The sequence below is a fragment of the Pelecanus crispus genome, chromosome 3 (assembly GCF_030463565.1).
Source record: "Pelecanus crispus isolate bPelCri1 chromosome 3, bPelCri1.pri, whole genome shotgun sequence".
NCBI lineage: Eukaryota > Metazoa > Chordata > Aves > Pelecaniformes > Pelecanidae > Pelecanus > Pelecanus crispus.
Genome location: NC_134645.1, coordinates 69,662,526 through 69,684,312, shown reverse-complemented (window position 1 = coordinate 69,684,312; position 21,787 = coordinate 69,662,526). Strand labels below are relative to the sequence as shown.

General features: G+C 38.2%; 2 protein-coding genes across 2 annotated transcripts in view; one reads left to right on the top strand and one right to left on the bottom strand.

Moving 5' to 3' along the window:
• Positions 1–21,787, top strand: part of AKAP7 (A-kinase anchoring protein 7) — an 89,041-nt gene that overhangs the window by 13,101 nt on the left and 54,153 nt on the right. Inside the window, exons 5-6 of the mRNA XM_075707979.1 lie at positions 810–970; positions 14,612–14,724. Coding sequence (XP_075564094.1) covers positions 810–970; positions 14,612–14,724 — 274 coding nt within the window. The remainder of the gene's footprint in view (positions 1–809; positions 971–14,611; positions 14,725–21,787) is intronic.
• MSH5 (mutS homolog 5) lies at positions 19,185–21,620 on the bottom strand. Its single transcript, XM_009490701.2, has one exon. The coding sequence runs from the start codon at positions 21,618–21,620 to the stop codon at positions 19,185–19,187; it is 2,436 nt and encodes an 811-aa protein (XP_009488976.2).

Here is a 21,787-nt window from a genome sequence, read left to right as displayed (position 1 = left end):
AATCAAATTTAAAACTGTGAGCATGTTGAGGGATCTTTTAGAAGACACTAAGAATATTTATATAGGTTGTGTTTAGCATGTGAGTCACTTCAAGTGCAGGTCAAAACAAATATTTCATGTAATCGTACATGCATTTAATATGGCTAATTAAAATGTTTATTAAAAGGTTACCAGGTTTGCTTCTGTTTCTTAAGGTACGCGTAGATTATGTGCATGCTACTTATCTCTTAAAGAAAGTAATCATCAATTTGGATAGTACTTCTTTTAATAACAGTTCTCAATGAGCTCAGTAGTAATTTCCATATAATTTTATCATTTTATATATATATATATAATGTCACTAAGCTCTGTTTATAATATTAAGTAACAGTCTGTAGTAACTTTGAATGAAGCAGAATCTTCGAGTGTTCAGTTCACCTATCAGAAGGTAAAAAAAGTGAATTAATTTAAGAATGGAGAACTGAATGCTTCCCAGTAAGCATCTTATTTAAATGGGATGCATAGAATGATAGAGATGCTATCATCTTAATATCTAGTCACCTTGAGGACTGAGATGAAGTCTTTTGAGGAATTACACCTGCTGCTGGTCTGCCTTATTATTTCTGTGGTTTTACAGCAGGGTGTATGAACCAGTTTACCTTTATAAAATGGTAATAATAATACTGACTGCATTGATAGGAAGTACCCGAATAGATAATAAATTGATACTAATAAAGCTTTCTGAGATTTTTTGATAGAATGATTAATAGCAATGTAAATAGTATTAATATATTTGACTTTCACGTAGATATTTTCTTTCCTCTTGACAGAGCAGTTGGTGCTCTTTCAGACAGCAAGGATTTTGTAGAAGATCTCCTAAAAGGAAAAACCGTGGATTTGTCTTTTCAAGGAATTGATCACTTCAGAAATGAAGTTGGATTTGTGAAGTTGGCAGAAAACGATCATACAGCTATACTTATGGAAATAGCAGGTACAACTTGTCAATATAGTTTAAGTGTTTTAAAACATTTTGACAACCTAGATGGGAGTGGAGCACAAAGATAAGTTGGTGCTAATTTAGTCAACATTAGTTTAACAACTGCAAAGGCTACGTGACAAATTTCCCAGCATAGTTCAAAAGGATATAAATGAATTACAGACAGTACTGTTATCTGATATCTTTTTATTTAGTACATGTAAAAAATGTAGTGCAGGTTTGTAGATGAATACAAGGATGCCATTCTACCTTGTTTTGGTCCAAATACTGTCTGTTGTTTCTCAGCTGATATTTATACCCCTTTCAATTTGTGTATTCATACTTACTGACCTTAAGAACTCTATCTTTGATGCATCTTACCTGACTTGCAAAGTTACATAGTTCTCTCCTTTGTGTTCATGCTGAGTAGAGCACTGAGAGACAGTGACATTCTTTCCTTTTCCGTGGTCTGGGGAGTCTTTAAGTTTTGTGTTTCCTGTATATTATACATATCAGTCTTAAATCTGAGTGAATTAAGTGTAACTTATGACTCCCACACATATAAGAGCATATATACACACACACATATATATGTATACATGTATATATGTATTTTATGGTACATTTATATATAAACTAAAACCTGGACCTTCTCTACACTCCTGGAGGATAAGGGGAATTCAGGAGAAAGATACGATTCATCTGCCAGAGGAATGGAGTTGGATTCCATGCTGCTTTAGCCTGAAATTTTTTTTGGAGCTGTTGTGGAACCAGTCTGTGGCTTGTTCAATGTTAATTGCCTTCCTTTGGCAATTAGGAAGTTACTGAAAGATGTGGCAGGTACATGCTACTATGCATGTGCACCCACATGTTCACTTCAAGAGCGAAACTCTCAGTTCTGTCTTAACAGTGGAGCTAAGGCCGCTGCCTTTGCCAGTCAGATAAAATGCATCCAAAGATACAGTTCAAGTCAGTAGGAATATGTAAATTAAAAGCAGTGTAAATATCAGCTGAGAAACAGCAGTCACTACATAGACCAAAACAAGGCAGAGTGGCATTTTTTATCTGTCTGTGAGCCTACACTTAAACTATGTTGTTTACAGATATTAAATAAAAATTCTCAGTGAACAGTACTGTCTGTAATTCATTGGTGTCCTTTAAAACTATCCCGGCAATTCCAACTATTCCTTGGAAAGACTCTTTAAAAGAGTTTTTCAGTATTGATGAATTATCTTTTGTGCTCTGAGGAATGTGAGGTCACACCATTTTTTAATACTGCAATAGCCCATATAGGACATTTTGCCGAGTAGTAAAGACTGCTGCTGTCACGCTACCTCTTTGCAGTCCAGTACAGAGAAAAGATGGAAAAGGTCTTTATTAGTACAGTGCTTTCTCTAGCAATTCATTAGTTCAATTTCTGAAGTGCCTTTAGAAAATGTTTAGTATTTTTTAACTCAGATTTTAAAGAAAGGCTGACTAGAAGACTCTGAGCTTTTCAGCTTACCAAATTGCTTATGCTGTTATTGGGCAATGCTTTATTATTTTAAGCAGCGCTCGATAGAGAAGTATTTCTAATATTCAGTATGGTAGAAATTGAACAGTACTTAAGTTCCAGAGAGGTTTCGGTTGTCCAATAATCCCGTAATTATTTCAAAGATTGAATCTACCAAGTCCTTTGGATGATATGCTTCCTCATCCTTGTCTTTGAGTTTGTCTCTAGATTTCTTTTAAAGGTGACAGAATATTGTATGTATGGTGTTTTAGAAACAGTGAGATAATGTATAAACTGTTCCCTTTCAAATACCTTTTGTGAAAGGAGATGTATGGTTTCTGTTAGTGACAGTAACTTTTGATTTTGAGAAGTTTATAGTTAATTATTAAGAACTCCAAAATAATTGAAGTTGCTAGACGTGGAGAGCCAAATATCTTTTAACTACAGGAAATAAAGGAGTTCGTTATGAGTGATTTTCTACACATCTGTACTGGGTTTGTGTGGCAAGGTTTTGGTAGCAGGGGGGGCTACAGGGGTAGCTTCTGTGAGAAGCTGCTGGAAGCTTCCCCCATGTCCGACAGAGCCAAAGCTGGCCAGCTTCAAGACAGACCTGCTGCTGCCCAAGGCCAAGCCCATCAGTGATGGTGGCAGCGCCTCTGTGATAACATATTTAACAAGAGGAGGGTAAAACCCGCACAACTGCAGCCAGACAGGGGAGTGAGAATATGTGAGAAGAATGACTCTGCAGACACCAAGGCCAGTGAAGAAGGAGGGGAGGAGGTGCTCCAGGCACCGGAGCAGAGATTCCCCTGCAGCCCCTGGTGAAGCCCATGGCGAGGCAGCTGTGCCCCTGCAGCCCATGGAGGTCCATGGTGGAGCAGATATCTACTGCAGCCCAGGGAGGACCCCACGCCAGAGCAGGTGGATGTGCCCGAAGGAGGCTGCAACCCCATGGGAAGCCCACGCTGGAGCAGGCTCCTGGCAGGACCTGTGGACCCGTGGAGAGAGGAGCCCAGGCTGGAGCAGGTTTGCTGGCAGGACTTGTGACCCCGTGGGGGACCCACGCTGGAGCAGTCTGTAAAGAGCTGTAGCCCGTGGGAAGAACCTACATTGGAGCAGTTTGCGGAGGACTGTCTCCTGTGGGTGGGACCCCATGCTGAAGCAGGGGAAGAGTGTGAGGAGTCCTCCCCCTGAGAAGGAAGGAGCGACAGAGATAACGCGTGATGAACTGACCGCAGCCCCCATTCCCTGTCCCCCTGCACTGCTTGTGGGGAAGAAGTAGAGAAAATTGGGAGTGAAGTTGAGCCTGGGAAGAAAGGAGGAGTGGGGGGAGATTGTTTTAAGATTTAGGTTTTATTGCTCATTTTCCTACTCTGATTTGTTTGGTAATAAATTAAATTAATTTTCCCCAAGTTGAGTCTGTTTTGCCTGTGACGGTAATTGCTGAGTGACCTCTCCCTGTCCTTATCCCAACCCATGAGCTTTTCATTTTATTTTCTCTCCCCTGTCCAGCTGAGGAGGGGAGTGACAGAGCAGCTTTGGTGGGTACCTGGTGTCCGGCCAGGGTCAACCCACCACAACATCTTAGACTAGTGAACCAGACTTTGATCAGAATTAGACAAGTAAAAGATGAGATCAGATGTCCACCTTTGTTTTTCAGTTTGACAGTCCTCCCTAGTAGACAAACTTAGTACAGTCAAATCTAGCAAACAAGCAAACCTATGTTTTCTTTGTAAAGCATAACTACTAATGCTCACTGGTGAGCATTCTTTGCTTATATTACAACTACAGCTGTATATTATTATTTTCACTTAACACTGCTGTTTAGTAAAAATGGTGCTTACTTTTGCCAATCGAATGGATAATTTCTTGGCCTTAGGCCTGTTGTTCAGTCTCTAGACTTATACAGTGATGTTTGTTTTGTCTGGATTTTAGTTCTGAAACAGGGTAGGGAGCTGAACATTACCAGAAGAAAATGGTAAAACGACTGAAAATGTTTAATGGATATGACTGCAGGATATGCTATCTTAACACTTCTTAGTGACTGTGATAACTGTAACTTCTGAATTGCTGCTGATTTCAGAGTATCTTTTTGTGCCTTCTTGGAAGTGCTAATATTATTTCATAATGGGTAACCTATAATTCATGAAAGCAAATTCAGTTTTTGTATCGATGCTTGTGCCAGAAAAAAAGTTTTTAGGTCTGTAATTATGTAACACTGGAGATTATACAAGTGTGTTTCAAATGTTAGCTTAGTTACATATTAAATTAGTGGAAAGGCCAGGTAAGAGTAGGAAGAAAATGAGTACACTAAATAGTTTCTATGTATGTCTTCATTAGATTAAATTGCAAAGAATTTAATACAAGTAACCTGATAAAAATAGATAATTTCTTATTACACAGATGTCCTTCAGGGCAGTGCAATTTGGAATGTGAAATAACATTAAACAAAAGAATCCATGTGAACTCTTCAGAACTGATGAGGTAAACAAGAGAGTTGTTAAGATTCTCCCTTATCCCCCAAGCGTATCACATGTATAATTCCTTTAACATAACAGTATGCTTACAGAGTTAATTGCAACACAATTTAGTTTGCATGCAGTTTTTATAAAACGTTAGCAGACAATCCTCTAAGGGACGAACCTTCTACTGAAGGTGTTGCATTTTGGGAAAAAGACCATGTAGTACTTTCTGGCCTGCACTTGACTCAATAAATATACCTTCTAATGTAACAAATCATATTAGCAGAAATGTGCCATTCAGTTTATTTTCTGTAATACATTTCATATATTAATTCAAAACAGGCTGTATGTCAAAATTATGCCTAGTATTCCTGCTCTGTGGATAGTATCCTGAATACACAATTCTGGAGACAGCTGCAAGAGAAAATATTGGAAACTCTTTTCTGCTGGGCTGCTATTGCCAGGATCTGTGTGAAGATTGCTATCAGCTCTTCATATATACTGCTGTGAGGTTATATATGTTTGACAGAAATTAATAGTCACAAGTTTACTCTGGCTTCTAGTACAGCTTGCATGTGATATAACTTGTGTCCCTAGAAAACTGCAATTTTAAAACTGAAGCTGGCAGAAAGAAAAAAAATATACAATATTGCCTGCAGATGTTAGCCATTCTGTTGTTCATGGAACAATAAAGAGAGATCACTTCTGTAGCTAGTTTGATTTTTGACAAAACCTCAGTTTAGTTTATTACAGAATTACTGTTTCTGTTTTAAGATTATGTTTGATTTCTGCTATGCTCTAAGGTGAATTTTGACTTCATGTGTTATTTTGTGTTCTACATGGATGTTGAAGGAGAAATACTGATAACACAAACAATAGAAAATATATGAAGTTAAATGAGCTTCTTGTAAGAGCCCATTTAGTTCCATAAACTACATGGAAATTTGTTTGATACCAATAATGTCTGAATATGGTACAACATTATAATGGTAAGTGCATGTTTGTTAATGCCAATGTAAATGAAAGTTTGCCACAGACAAAAGTTCAGGAAAAGCAGAGCTAATAGGGATCTTCTATTTGTTGTGATTTGCTAGTTATTTCCCAACAATCCATTAAAAGACATTAGCATCATATATTTATCTACCAGGAATACTGCTAAATTGTTATGACAGAAATTTTAGGAGTATTTTAATGACTCTTTGTTCAAGTCTTTTTAGAAATCCTGAGCTAAAAGCGATGTATACACTTACAGTGATTTTTAAAAAAGTCTTCATTTCACGTGCTTTGCTTCACTGCAGAGTATTTGAAGTACTAAATTAATTTGGAAAAGGTAATGAATTGTTTGGCTTTGATTTTCATTTTGATAATTCTATTGTAAATGCTGTTTGAAGCTGATAAAAGTAAGTAAGTAAATCCTGTTTGTTACCTGCAGGATTTGCAGATTTTGTTTTTATGGGTGAATGATGCACGCTATGGTCTGACCATCAGAGGGAGCTTGTATTTCATGAACAAAAAAGTTACTTTTCTGTTTATGCAGCTATTTCATTTGCTTTTGGTCCTTTGTTTTAAAGAAACATTGGTTTGTTGGGTTAAATATTTTAATACAGTTAGGACTGCACTAGACAGATATGTAGTACACCTAACTAGTAATTTCCTTTAACTTCAGTTTTCTAAAAATGACATTTAGTCTAATCTCATTAAACTGATTTTCCTAACGGTCCATACTAAAGAGAGAGAAATGGAAAGCGAGTCATGCTGCCTTTCTTCTTCTCTAGGCACATTACAGCTTTACTCAAGCATAAGCTGGCATTGCCACCACACCAAAGCAGTCTGTCACCTTTTGTTGTGCTGGGGATTTGTGCAGCCACATGGTGAATTCAACTGTGGTTAAATTAACATTTTTACCTCTGCCAGCTAATTTTTAACCTCTTTAGTTTGCCAGTGCAGCTTACTGTATAGCTACATGACTGTCGGCACAAAAGATTGGAGCAGTGGCAGGCTTGGGGCTGGAGAGGAACAGCCTGTTTTGGCAAGGATGGTGGTTTATGAGCTTCTATAAAGATTATGAAACCACACATTTAGCATCTATTTTAGGGTGAGTTAAACTGCCCTGACTTCAGAGAGCCTAGAGAAATAGTTTAATTCAGTTAATTTAGTTCACTTTAGTTCCAGATGGCTGGAGCTAAGATAAATTAATTTTGCCTCTTGTCAGTTATTCTTAAGTCATTTCACATGATGGAAAAATGAGAACTCAAAACTGTTATAATTTTCCATTAAAAAAACTGATTTGTACAAAGTGAATAAAGAGCTGCTAGTCCAAATCCGTAACAGTTGCATTGAAAATGTACTGCTGTGACATGTTAGATTTTCTTCTAGTCCATGTGCCATTAGTTATAGTTCCTACTAATGTGTGTAGCAGAACTTCACTGGGATGTGTAGGAACTTGGCTCACCCACAGCAAGAAGAGAAGCGTGCTCTAAAGTTGAAAGTGGCAGTGTTCTGCTGTCTCAAGAATATAACTATCTATGTCAGCAAATATATATCTATGGTATATTGTGTGGTGAATATAACCAGCAGAAAAAAAATCCAACAAATTTTTTGTTGATTTCATTATAAGAGCCAAGATACCTACCTTCTGGTAGTACGTACTTACATCAAGGACTGATTCCAATAGACCTGAGCATTGTTCATGCCTTTTGATATTACATAGTTTTCTGCATGCAACCTTTTCCAATTCAGCTTTGCGCTACATGACAGTTTTCTTCATTTTAGGCCCCTTGACTAGACAAATGCTGACAACAAGGGCAAACATTTTAGTGAAAGCAAACAGTTATTATTAAGGCCTAGTGTAACACCAGTTAGTTTTATGAGTTTGTGCCTCCAACAGGTAGTAGTTATTAAATACAGTTTGCTCTGGAGCTCAACATTTATTGCATGGGAATATTAAATGCTGTGCTATTGCCAAATCTGTTAGCTTACCTTTTTTGTGTGTCACATGACAAGTAGAAGAGGCTAAAGTAGATATACAAGAGCAATAGCCTGGGACAGGGGCCTGGCTTTGGAGCACTGTATTGCAGTGCCTCTCCTGCCCTTTGACTCTACTACTCTTCATGCAGGGTCTTAAAATTTTGATCAACTATGTGGAAGGAGCCAGAAAGAATGGAAAAAATCTTTTCAATTTGCTAAGAAAAATGTGATTTGGCTGTATAATGGCATTTTCAGCAAGGTGCAGAGAGGGGATACAGGGGGAAGAATAAGGGTTTGATCAAAAGGAAGTTGGGGGTAGCAGGAATAAGTAGAGGATCTGTTTGTAAGGCAAGGAGAAAGTAAATCTTATGGGAGGATTTTGGCATTTATAGGCCAGGTTATCTCTAATTTGCTGTTGTGTAGTCAGGAGGGTCTGGAAGCAAAGTTTTAAATTGTTGCAAGGAGTTTATTCAATTAGTAGGGAGACTGAAATATCTTCAATTTGTCATAGTATTTTACCTTTGCACCTTGATGTTTATTACGGTTTTTATTCTCACTGTAGTTGTGTATGTGAAATATATAAAACAAACTAACCATGTGCATGCCTGGCTTTGAACCTGCCATTTAATTTTTCCTTGATTGTTCACTATGAGGTGTTTTCGATTGTTAACATCCCTCTGTACAGAACACATACGATGATCTGGTGAAAAGCCACTGAGCACTGCTGTATTATTTAATGATACTGGACGTGCTACTCACTATATTCATTGCCTTCATTCCTCTAAAACACCCATCTCCCCATTTGTTTTTTAATGCTAAAAATGTCAGGTATGGTTCTCTGAAAGCAAGGACAGCAAATGCTTTTAGATTTTCATTTACATTCTTCTTCATATTGTGCTGTCAAACACTGAATAATGATTACTATGATAAACACCTTATTAAAATGAAGCAATAAGATACCTTTTTTGTGGTTTAAAAGAAGGTACTCTCACTGACTTCTTTTTGTGATCATGGCAAACTTTTAGGAAGTATTGGAATGGATTAAAGCCAGTAAAAGAACTGAGTTTCATCAAGAAGTCCTACCTAAGTTTCTATTTCAGTCTAGCACTTTGAGCCTTCATATTGTCATTGTTTGCCTTGTAAGGCTTACCTTACATATTGGCATTTGTGCACAAAGTGGGGATTGCTTGGCTCAGCTGCTCCTTGGATCCTACTTTATGAATGAGCACATCTTTCTTCTATATACGTGTATGGCAATGGAGAGAAACAGAACAACCTCTGCATACTGCTGATACATGCTTGAAAGAACCATATAGCTCACTGATAGATGGTAGTGGTATGGTACAGTGACAACTCGCTGTAGAAAAGCCAAAGTAGTATATAACCAAGTAGCAGTGGAAGAAGCATTGGCTTGACTCTGGTTTACCTTTTGGCACAGTGTAAAGCTGACTATTTGCAGAGAAATGCTGGTACTGATGGGGAGAAAAAATAGCCACTTTTCATATCGAGTGATGAGAAGCAAGGGCTTTCCTTTTCTTACATCTTGGAGATAAAAATCACCAGCACATGAGGTAGTGACTGACTCTGGTTTAGCCAGCATTTTTTTTTTTCATCAGAGACTGGGGATTGCTGAGGTGTTCAGGAGTCAGTAGTTTTTTGTCAGGCAGCAGCCAGGGATGCTCCTCAGGCTGATACTATCATTTACAATGGTCTTAACAGTAGGATGGTAGAGAGTTTGGTGCTTGGTGCAGCCTTTGATTATATATTCCAAGCATAACATGATATCTAAAATAATAGTTTTTAATTTCGTGGTGCTCACCTCTGGTCACAGATAGTTGAGGTTGTGATAAATATTAGCATCTGCAATAGGTGGCTTCGAATTACTCATTGGCTTGGAAATTGGGTCTTGTAATGCTTTGCGAGTGCATTATACTCGGTGCTATTAGGAAAGTAAGGATGACCAGAAGAGCTTCTGTGTAAAACCCAAACTTCTGCTAACTGATAGCCAACAGAATACTCTTAAAAAACAACTAAGAACTTAAAAATTTTAACATGACTTAACTTGATAGTTTTAATTGTAAGTTATCTATGCTTAGCTTTTCTTCAGCTCTAAGTGTAAAGTAAAAAAAATTTCAATAAAGAGACAGAATACTGTTTCTAAATTCTAAACCTTTTAATTGAGGAAACGTGGTTTAGAGACAAGCAGAAATTAATAGACTGGAAGAAAATGTACATACGTAGCAGTTTTCTGTAGCTAATGAAATCTTGGAAAAGAATATCGCCATTTGTATTACGGAATGTAGTTCAATGTGCAGTTTTTTCTGTGACTCATTCCGTATTGATCTAGCTGTTGTATTTTTGAGCCTTTCCAGTATATAGCAGTTCCAAGTAAGTTTCATATATCACATTTCAAGTCTAATTATGGGGAAACAGTTATCTAATGGATTCAGCCACATCCAATGTAAGAGAGGCAGATGACATCCAGTAATTTTGATATTATAAAAATAAGGTACAAAATGGTATTGCAGAGTACTTCAAATTTCATGAAAGACTATCTGAAAGCTGTCCAAAAATTTGTTCCAGGAAGTCATTGAGCTTGTAAAAATAGCCTTGACTTTTCTAGGGTATACTTTGAAGCTGCAAACATTGGTCAGCCTGAGACTGGCCGACATTTTTCAGCCACAAAAATGATCAGAGGGATGGTGCACGTCTCCTACGAGGAAAGGCTGAGAGAGTTGGGGTTGTTCAGCCTGGAGAAGAGAAGGCTCCAGGGAGACCATATTGCAGCCTTTCAATACATAAGGGGAGCTTATAAGAAAGATGGGGACAAACTTTTTATCAGGGCCTGTTGTGATAGGACAAGGGGTAATGGTTTTAAACTAAAAGAAAGTAGATTTAGACTTACATATGAGGAAGACTTTTTTTTATGATGAGGGTGGTGAAACACTGGAACAGGTTGCCCAGAGAGGTAGTGGGGGCCACATCCCTGGAGACATTCCAGGTCAGGTGGACGGGGCTCTGAGCAACCTGATCCAGTTAAAGCTGTCCCTGCTCACAGCATGCGTGTTGGGCTAGATGACCTTTAAAGGTCCCTTCCAACCCAAACTATTCTATGATTCTAATAAGGGAGAACACAGATATTGATTGATTTTTTTTCAGTCTAGCTAGTGATATTGATGTTTGGGGGAGAGATGGCAGATCCTCATTTGTTGAGACCTATGGGCATTGTCTGTCTACCTTTCTTGTCACTGGCCTCTAATTTCTTTCAGTTCAGGCAATCCCCATCATAAACTTTAACCTTAGTGTATTTGCTCAGTCTTCAAATCCATTTTCATGCTGTCCCATAAGCCTGGAACTCTCTCTTGCCCACAGCATCCATGCTTCCTTCCCCATTTCTTTTAAAACCCTTCTTGTGGCCACTTCTTTCAAGAACTGCATGGATATTAATAGCATTACATTATCTTTTAACCTTCCTGTGCTCTCAGAAAACATTTCCCTTTCTTTTTTTTTTCCCCTCCATCTACTCAGATTTCTTTCTATTTTCGTTATCTTTGAAGAAGGAAACATTGTGCTAATGATGTTCCTAAGTGACCTTAACCAGTAAAATGTCATGCTTTCCCTGAGTGTCAAATACTGCAAAACTGGGGCTATCTGTAGTACCAGCAAGCGCGGCCAATCTCATGAGCCTGTGGTGTTTAATAACAGTCTATGCTATGACAAAGCTGTGTGAGAAGTCTGATCACCGTGAGAACATGGGGTGGACACACGCATGTAAATCTATTAAATTTAAAACTGCAGTCTCTCTCTGAAGTTATGCTTTCTTTCCTCTGGCCCAGGTTTTCATTATGTTTTTTCTTGATTAGAATTGCCAGGTATGAAAAAAAGATGAATTTAGAAACATAAATAGAAGCAGATATTGAACAAAGCTATTTAGCACAAAATGGAGACACGCAGGCCATGTGGTTGCTGTGCAGCCATGTAAAGTGTAGGTGCCCTACTGTCCCATTGTAACACACATTTATAGTGCTATATGATCAGCCGACCCCGTTGAAAACACTGGGCTTAAAATCCTGTGATCAGATGCATGTTGGCAAACCATTGGTCTGACACTAAGCTCTTACTGGAGTTAGGGGGACACCCTTAGAGATGGATATCTTCACCAGCACAGATCTTAATTGCAGAGTGGGAGGTAAGACACTGCTTGGCATAAGACATGGTGGCAGAAAGACTTTCGAGCTTTTAGGGGAGAAAAAAGACTACAGTCCATGAGACAGAATATCACAGGGTAGCATAAACCTGGTTTTGATAAGACTAATCCTTTGCTGGATCAAAATCAAGGAGTCCCCAAATGATGCAGTTCAGAGAACCAAAGAGAGGAACCAGACAATGGCTTTGTAACAGATAATTTCAGTTACAAATAAATGTAACATTTTATTAGCTTACTAACATCAGAAAATGAGCAGGCCATTGGATGCATGGAAATACATGCACACCATACCTAAGTGACATAATTTGAACTTCCATATCTCAGTTTGAAGAAGCAGCAAACATTTATTTGTAGTCTTATGTTTTGATTTGTTAATCTGTTGTTCGGCAGCATTTGTGTGCACAGCTGCACAATAGCTTAGTGGGGATCCAGCGTAAATTTAGAAATGTTTCCCGTAGACACAATTTAAAATAATACAAGTAGGCAAGCTGTACTTGTGTATAGATACATAGCTATAGCTGTAGATATATACTAGTCCTGTAGATTGAGATACATAGATCTATAGATCTACATAGCAGTTATGCTTGTATATCCATAGATGCATACGTGGGTCGGGGGGAGAGAGCGAGAATGGGCACAAGCTGAAGCACAGGAGGGTTGCTCTGAACATCAGGAAACACTTTTTCACTGTGGGTGACCGAGCACTGGCACAGGTTGCCCGGGAGGTTGTGGGGTCTCCATCCTTGGAGATAAGCAAAACTCATCCAGACATAGTCCAACCCAGCCACCAGCTCTAGGTGGCCCTGCTTGAGCAGGGAGGTTGGAGCAGATGACCTCCGGAGGTCCTTTCCAACCTCAGCCGTTCTGGTAGGTTATTTTCAGCATCTGCCATAGTAATATGACCCCTATTACCACTGTGTATATGCTTCACAAGTTTTAATCCAGTTGTCCTTTCAGCATCCTGTGAGTTAGAATAAAGGTTGGGCTAATGCTTTTTTGTAAAATTCATCAGCATCTTATAAGTGCGGAGTGAAGGTTGAAAGAGAATTTTCGAGTGGGCCTGTTTAAGAGATGGCATTTGGGTCTTTGATTTCCTTGGCTTCTTTCAAAATCCCAACTTTAGTTGCATTGACTGTGGAGCCTAAGGCTATAAATCATGTGCAGCAGAGAAAGAGAAGTGAATTTTGATCTCCAGGTCCCAAGTGAATACTCTGAGCTTCTCCTAGAACTTTTCTGTTGCAAAGTAATGCACAAACTTGTAAAATTTCTTAAGTGTGATTTCAAAGTAGCTCACTTAAATAGTTACTACAGAAAACAAAAAATGGTAAGAGCAAGGACTCTGGAATAACATATTACAGGAGTGTGAACTGGCAGACTTACGCTAGCCAGCTTTGCCTGTATTCTTCTTCCTTGGGCCTTCCCTATTTTTTTTCAGCCAGCTGTGCTGTTTGCTTCACAGTGTAATGCATTTTCTTCCAGGTGGGAGAATAAAGCACTGGATCTTTCTGTTACAGCTGAAGTATCAAGCCCCAAAATAATACACTTAAATGCAAATACATTGTTATGGTACGGGCTGATTAAATTCATGTGATAGGATTGATTCCCTCCTCCCCCCCCTTTTGATTTTAGTTCAAGGATAGCATGAGTCAGCTAGACCAACAGGTAGTGAAAAATTGGAAGTTGTATTTGCAAAGGAAAAGAAAAGATATCGCAGTTCTGTTTTTCAGTAGTAGAAATATTCTACTTACTGGTATTATTTTTTGCTACAGGTTTTATCAATTTTATCTAAACTTTGTTTCAAAATTACAAGTATTTCCGCTAAAAGAAATATGGAACGTAATTCAAAAGTTAAACTGAAATGTATTTCCAAGAAATGGAACATTACACTGGGCAGATGAGTTGGGAAATAGTAAACTAGGTCAGTGCTACTATACTCTTGTTGCTTTGGCCTGGGCTGTAGACAGGTAAAAGTATACATTAAAAATGGGAAATTAGCTTGGAAGGCAACAGCAAAGCTTAAAAAAACAAACAAAAATCATCAGCATACCTGATATGTTCTCTAATAGCCATCTAAATCCAGTGCCAGAACTTAACAGCTTTCAATTTCATTTGGTCTGAATCGGAGATTACCAAATACAGGAAATAGTGGTTTCGAAGAGAGACAATTCTGTTACATACTCAGAATTTTCCTGAAGTTTCCAAAACTCTTCCAGTGAGAGTAACTCCTGAACAGTTCTAATGTCAAGTTCCTATTTTGATAGCAAAAGCAGGCAGTGTGGACAGCTTTCTAATTGCCGTTATTTTAGTAAAGCCAAATTTGTGACCCATATTAACTGCAAATGCAAGACTATTTTCACAGGAAATAACATGTACCTTTGAAGTTAACTAGAAATCTCTCTGCCTTTTAGTACTCATCATCTTGTTTTTCCCACATGGAGTGGCTGTGACTCATATTACAGTAGAAAGCACATTTTTAAGCATTCTATCATGTAATATCTTTGTACCTCTACATTCTTCTCCCTGCTCAGAGACTATGAAGAAGATATTTCAAGAAAAGGGCATCTTCACAGGAGAAGCAAGAGCTTTTAAACCACATCTGACCTTCATGAAGTTGTCAAAATCAACACAGCTACGTAAGGAGGTAAGCTCACATTTCACATAGCTCAGCAGCAATCTAGAAAGTTTAATTTGGAGACAAAGGAGAGTTGCTTATTCTATAGCATCATACGTTCTACTTTGTAACCAGCTGAAGAGGTAAGACTTGAAAATACGGATTTTTTAAGAAAAAATAGTTAGTACATCTGCCATATAAAGAGTAGTCCTGTACTGTAACTTTAAGTTACCACTCTTGATATTCTCAGTACGGTAATATCGTGGTCTATTTTCTTTTGTGAAACTATGCAGGACCAAAGGATGAAAGTACTTGTTCAAAATTACAGAATTACTATTAGGGTGTAGATTATATGCATGCACTTTGTCTGGATAGTTCTGTTTTGTTTTGTTACTGTATAGGCTAAAATAAGCAAATAAACAGTGGAATTTATATTTGGATACTGAATAATATGCAGACTGTCAGTTCCCTCTATTGAATATGCTTTGGTGAATTTCAGAGCGGCGATGGAACACACCTTCTATATTCTGTCTTGCAGGCAGTTATTTCTTGCCTATTTATTAGTTTTTTTGACAAAATACACAAGTATGTAGAATTAGGTTATAACTGTGATGATAAATACATAGAAGCAATACTCGTATATCTAGGTTTTTATTTCATACTAATTTAACAGTAATATTGTATTATTTAACATACAGTATACCTCCATAAAATTTTTTTGCTGACATTGTATAGAATGTTTTACGTGATCCTTTAACATTGAACAGGAAAATAATTTTCAGAAAAAATGTATTTTTAAATAAGAATTAAAGTACATAATATAAATATTTATAAGTTTATTGTTTCCTTAATAGTAAGCATTAAAGAAAAATACTTTAAAATTTCATTAGAAATAACTCTAAAAAATGCTGAAGGTGCACATTTTAATTAAGTACTATTGTGAAATCAGTTGGAAGAAGGCAGTGAGATTTGAGATACATCAAGAAACTTCAAAGGCACACATACTTGCTCTGAAACAGAAAAAAGGACTTGTTCACAGGTTGTAGGTGGTATGTTATAGCTATTACATTTGTAAGCTTACATAAGCTTTTGCTTGTATTTACAGTTGTTTTTTAAAAAACTCATTTTAAAAATCCACAGTTCTTCCAGAATATCAGCTGTTCAGTAATTTAACTGGTTAAAACATCTGAGACAATCAGGGTGGGTTTTTTGCCATTCTGCTTTTGGTTGGGTTTTTGGCTCGTTGGTTGGTTGGTTTGCATTTATCTACCTTGCATGAACTATTAGCCGGGATGCATACTTTCTGTGTTCTGATATTCACTGCTGCTGACAGAACCAGGTCGATGTCATTCCAAATCATCTTCCTTAGTCCTTCATAATGCTGGATAATGCATATGGTAGTCTAAAGATACACTGTGTAGAAAGATACTATGTATTAAAAATATCTGTAAATTATTTTATCAGGAATTTTTCTCTGTCAGTCCACTGTCAGGCATAAGCATTGGTCTTTACTATCATTTTTTGTTTCATTGTGTCCATGCATTTAGTGAGATAGTTTCATGCATTTACTTAAAACAATAAATAAAAACATTAAACATAAAAGGAATAACTATTTTGTAGTACATTTTAATATAATGTTTAATTGCATTTTCAGATCATACAACAGTATGAAAAACAAGGAAGGAGTGGATGAAGATTACATGAGAAAGCATATAAAAGAGCAAACAAAACTAAAGTAGCTGAGTATAGTTCACAGCTATAGCTGTATAACTATATTAATATTTTTTAAATGTAAGTTTCCTTATTTGAAACAATACTCTGTTAAGCCACTCTCCTCGTAATGACATCTAAATTCCACAAAAGTTATCTTTTTGGGGGAAAAAAAAAATAATCTGTTTTTCAAACCTTAACATAGCTACAGGCGTTTTTGAAATGGATATATTCTGAGAAGATTTTAACTTTCCCAAATTGTTGCTGATATTTACCAAACAAAGAGTCTGAGAGTTCAAAATTAAAGATCTCAAGAAATCAGCTTTCCACTTTGAAGGCACAGCATTAAGCTAAAAATGGTAAATGCAAAAATTTTGGAAACAGGCATTAATAAAAGATAAGAATGTGAGATAAAGTGGGTTAGAAAAGAGCTATCTGGGCTACTGTATCCCCTTCAGCCTCTCAGGTTAAAGAACTTATTTACCTCCTCAGAAGTGGGAGCAACTCATTCTTCATGGTTAGTTGGACAATTGTGAGATCAAACGTACCACTGAAAACTTCCCCCAGATAAGGAGGTCCAGTGTGCCTCTGGGTGTCTTTGTGGAAGGAGATAAAGGGATAAAATTTACTTGCACATGTTTAGCTATTTGCACAATTGATTGTTTGAATGATAAGAATCTTGGGTTAGTGTCATTACCTTCTATACAAAGAACCTAATCAAACACAGTGAAAAAAACAACTGGAGTTTTGCACTTGAAGGTAACGTTTCTATTCCTGCTTCCCTCACTAGCCTGTTATGTTGCCACAGGTCAGTCACAACCCCTCTGCTTTTCATTCGTCTAGACTGCTGTTTATTTCAGGGCATGTTGTGAGGCAGGCTAGATAAATGCTGTACGACATTTGGAGATCCTTTGATACCTAGTGCTGCCAGAACTGCAAATACTGTGAAACAGATTTCATAAGTAGAAGATGACTGACAGCTAAATTGCTCTGATGGCATCTGCTTAATTAGTAAGGAGTATATCCTTAGCCTAGACAGTGGTTGACAAGAAAAAAAAGCCAAAAATATAATTTATGAATATTTAATTCTGTACAGTATATCTTTAGAATGCCGTATGTATAATTAGGAAAAGATAATATATTAGTGAGAAAAAGCCATTTGTATTTACAACACTTGGAAGTGTTGTACAAGGCCTGATTCACTGTTACCATTCAACTTCAATGGTAACATCGTCAAGATGCTAGATATTATTTTGCAGACAGTATTATTATGATTGCACTGGAAATAGCAGTAACTGCATGATTCAGTAATTTATTCTGGTATTTTTTTAATGTAAATTATGTTAAACTTTTGCCACTGTCCTAGTTTCATATAGCGATAACATAAGGTACTTATTTTGTAAAAATAATAATAATTCCTTCTTTCATAAAGGAGGAAATTCCACAATGAATCAAGCCCAAAGCAGTGTCTCCAAATTCAAATCTTTTTGATGTGCACTCACATTCATCTTTTTGCTATCTTCAGCTAGGCATACCAGATAAGATGTTTAACACTGATAATTATGAAGGTAATTACTTTTTTCTCACGTAAATTTTCTCTCAATTTATTAGACATTAATATTTTTGGCTTCTTGAAATCAAATATAGCTGAAGAGAGATGTAGTGTTATCTGCTGATGTCTTTTATTAGCCATACTGTAAGCAGTTACAGCAAGTTTTGGCAGGCAGAGAATAAGCTACCTAATGTCTCTTCTGTCTTATTTAGATAAGGAATCTCAGGCACTTATCTCACTGCAGGAAGGGTTATTCTGTAGTACTTACATATCATGTCTTCTGCTTCATTAATCTGTTAATGAATTTTTGTTGCATATGCATACATCAAATACTGTGTTCAGTAAAGATCCTCTGCATGGCAAGAGAAGTGACAGGGAATCCTCCCCTTCTGGTATTATTCCTTTAATGTTAAGTTTTACTCAATACTCGAAAACAGAATATAAAACATGAATTTCTGTCTTACATCCCTAGTATAGTTTTCAGTTTCATAGATTGGTAATTTTGCTTTTGTTATACCCATATGGCATAGATACATAGTCGTACTATATAAAACCTTATGAGAAGAGAGTGATTCTCGGAAAAAACAAAGCACTTCCCGTGTTTATCAGTCCCCACAGATTCTGACCTCCAGCATTCTTGTTATAACAACACCTGGGATCTCTGGCATTTTGGACAGAAACACTGGTGTAAGAAAAGCCACAGAGCTCATTAAATCCCTCTGTATTTCCTTTTATCAGCCTGTACGTCAGTGGTTTGTATTGTAACAACTGTTACTTGCTGAGATATGGGAGTCTGAGGCACATACTTATTTGGAATCTTTGATGCTGATCCTAAAATGTCTGAAACAATCACTTTGGCACAATACAAAACAATAAACACTTTGCTTTCACAGTCTTATGAGACCAGCAGAAATGTTTTGTGGTTTTTCTACTGTATTTTTTAATCTGAAGATCTAACAACAGGGGCAGAAAATGCACAAACTGGGTGACCCAACACCTGGAAGAGGTTCTGGAATTCTCTTTCAGTCTTCCTGCTTTCATATCATACACCATATTGCAGAGATATGTAACTACAGTACTTGTTTTAAACAAGAAGAAAGGACGTAACTATAGACAGGTTGTTACAAGCTAAATGTAGTGTGTGAGGTGTTAGTCATAGTGATCATTCTTGAAATTACCGAATTCTCCTACTGAACATGGTAGATACATGCTTTTACACATACCCCTGTTACAGCACTGAGGCTGCAGAAGGCAGCACTTCTTTATGCATGAACTCTTCTAAGTCCACATGAGGATCATCAAGGTCTAGGTGAAGAAACTTTTCCACAACAGACTTGCATTTTTCCATCCGATCTCCTTTTGAAGGATGATCCATACGTTTGATAGCTTTTCCATTGCGAATCAGTTCTGACACTTCCACTCCTCTTTCAATAATTTTGGCTGGCATTCCTGCTAATGCAGCGATGTTGGCAGCATGACTAACAGTGGATATGCCCTGTTTGATCTGATAGAAAAATATCAACTCATCTCCATCTTGGTGGGTCTCCATGGTCAGGTATTCCAGAAGAGGTGTGTCAGGCAGGAGTTCTAGCTGCATTAAACTGTGAAAATTAGTGGAGACAAAGACCTGCGGACACTGTGTTCCTTGACTGATCCAGTACCTCAGGACAGCAGCCAGAAGGGACAGGCCGTCCAATGTGTTGGTCCCTTTACCAAACTCATCAACAAGTACCAAGGACCTCTCTGTGGCATTGTTTACTGCCTTGGCAACCTGGTTAAGATCAATCATGAAAGTAGAGAGCCCTACAGAAACTGATTCCCTGCTGTGGATTCTTGTGTAAATACCATCAATTACTCCAATCTCTGCCTCTGCTGCAGGGACATAACTGCCGATTAGAGCCATGAATACTATAAGACCTACTTGCTTCAAGTAGACGCTCTTTCCAGATGAGTTGGGCCCTGTGATGATCTTTATCCGTCTGGTAGCCTCGCCACTGTTCACAGGATTGGCCACAAAAGTCTTTGCACATAGTTCCATGAGTGGATGTCTCCCACCCTTGATGTGGAAGCCGTGGCGGTGAGTAAAGCGCGGCCGGCAGTAGCCATTCTCCCGGGCCATCGCTGCCAAAGCTAGCAGCACATCTAGGTGTGCAGTATACTCAATCACACTGTTAAGCACTTCAGACTTCTCCAAGATCTTTGTCTGCAGCTGGTGCATAATAAGTGTTTCCTGGTCTCTGATCTCACAGTGCAAGTCACCCAGCAGGCTGTCTAACTCCTTAGTCCTAGCACTTCTGTAGTGCAGTTTGTCCTCCGACAAGAACATGAAGTCCAAGCCTTCGATTTCGAAGTCACTCTTATCCACCATAGTTGGTAGCCGTGGAATGGAGAGAAGGAACCCAATCAAAGGAATGTAGATCACACAACAGGAGGGAATATGATTGTCCAAGGTCTCCAATTCTTTTCGTGCCACTTCTGTAAGGAAGTCTGACAGTCCCATCAGGTTTCGTTTCTTCTCATCGATAGTGGGGTCCACATTGGGTCTAACAGTGAAGCGGTTCTCTGAGATGCTGCCTTCAAAGTCCACCACTTTGCTGATTAGATTAGCAATGTAGTGCAGATCATCAGTGAAGACACGTGAAATAGTCTGAAAGAGTTCAATAGTGTTGGGCAGAGAACGACACGTGTCTCTAAGGCACACTGCACTGTACACTGTCTTATAGAGTGCTTGCCAGTCACTAACTTTTGTGTGGGAAAGAGTCATTCTCTTTAGAATAAGAGGCACATTTTTAATATTCTTGAGGCAACTTTGAAGAGTGAGGACTGTTTCATGGTTCTGAGCCAGCAGGAAGAACTGGATAACATCTAGCCGTTTGTTCAGCTCTGTCAAGTTCCGAGTAGGTCGTGTGAGCCACAGCCTCAGCAGTTTTTCTCCCCATTTGCACCTGCAACGGTTTAAAATTCCATATAAACTGAATCCTTCCTTTAATCCACTGGACAGCTTGTACACAGAAGGATGGATATCACTTTTAAATATCTGCAGGACACAGTAAGTGTCTTGGTCCATATTCACAGTATCTGACAGCGCAAACTTTTTAAAGGCCAAAATAGGAACTGCAATAGCGCTTTCTTCGAGCTCAACTCCAACCCGTCTCCTGTCTAGGAACTTAAGGAGTCCCCCTAGGGCTCGTATCATGAGTGGGCTCTCAAAAGGGATGACTGAGGACAAGTAGAGAATTTTCTCTGTTGCAGTCATATGAGATGGGATAAATGGAAATTGCCTAGATAGGATCCGCTGCTTGCTGACTTCTAGGCCAAAATCTATGTTAGGAAACAGGACAATTTCTGGTTTTCCTCTATCTTTATCACCAGCAGTAGCTGTTAGGCTGGTCAGGAATTTGGCAATATTCTGGTCCTGTTTTGCACTGGTCACTATGCATTGAGGATTAACTTCCCCAATCACTTTATGCAGTAGCTTGAGGTCTTCATTATCAGGTATGTCAGGCAGGAAGTAGACTACACAATCTTCTGTATCATAATAAGTAATTGCAAGCTGCCCTGCATACCACAAAACAGACATGTGTGTCTTGGAGCACTCCTGGTCCTCTTGTTCGGGCCCAAGCGGTGGTGGCAAGGCACAACTTGTGGCTGGTGTGGCACTCATGCTGTTGGAGAAAGATATTTTCATTCACAACTCATCCAAAAGGGCCTGAGAAGTAACTGTAATTGACAACAGCAGGTTCACACTCATTCTTCCATTCCTGGAGAAACTAAGATGCTACCAGGAATTAAAGACAGATGTTACCTGTTCAAGTGAAAAGATGCAGCAGC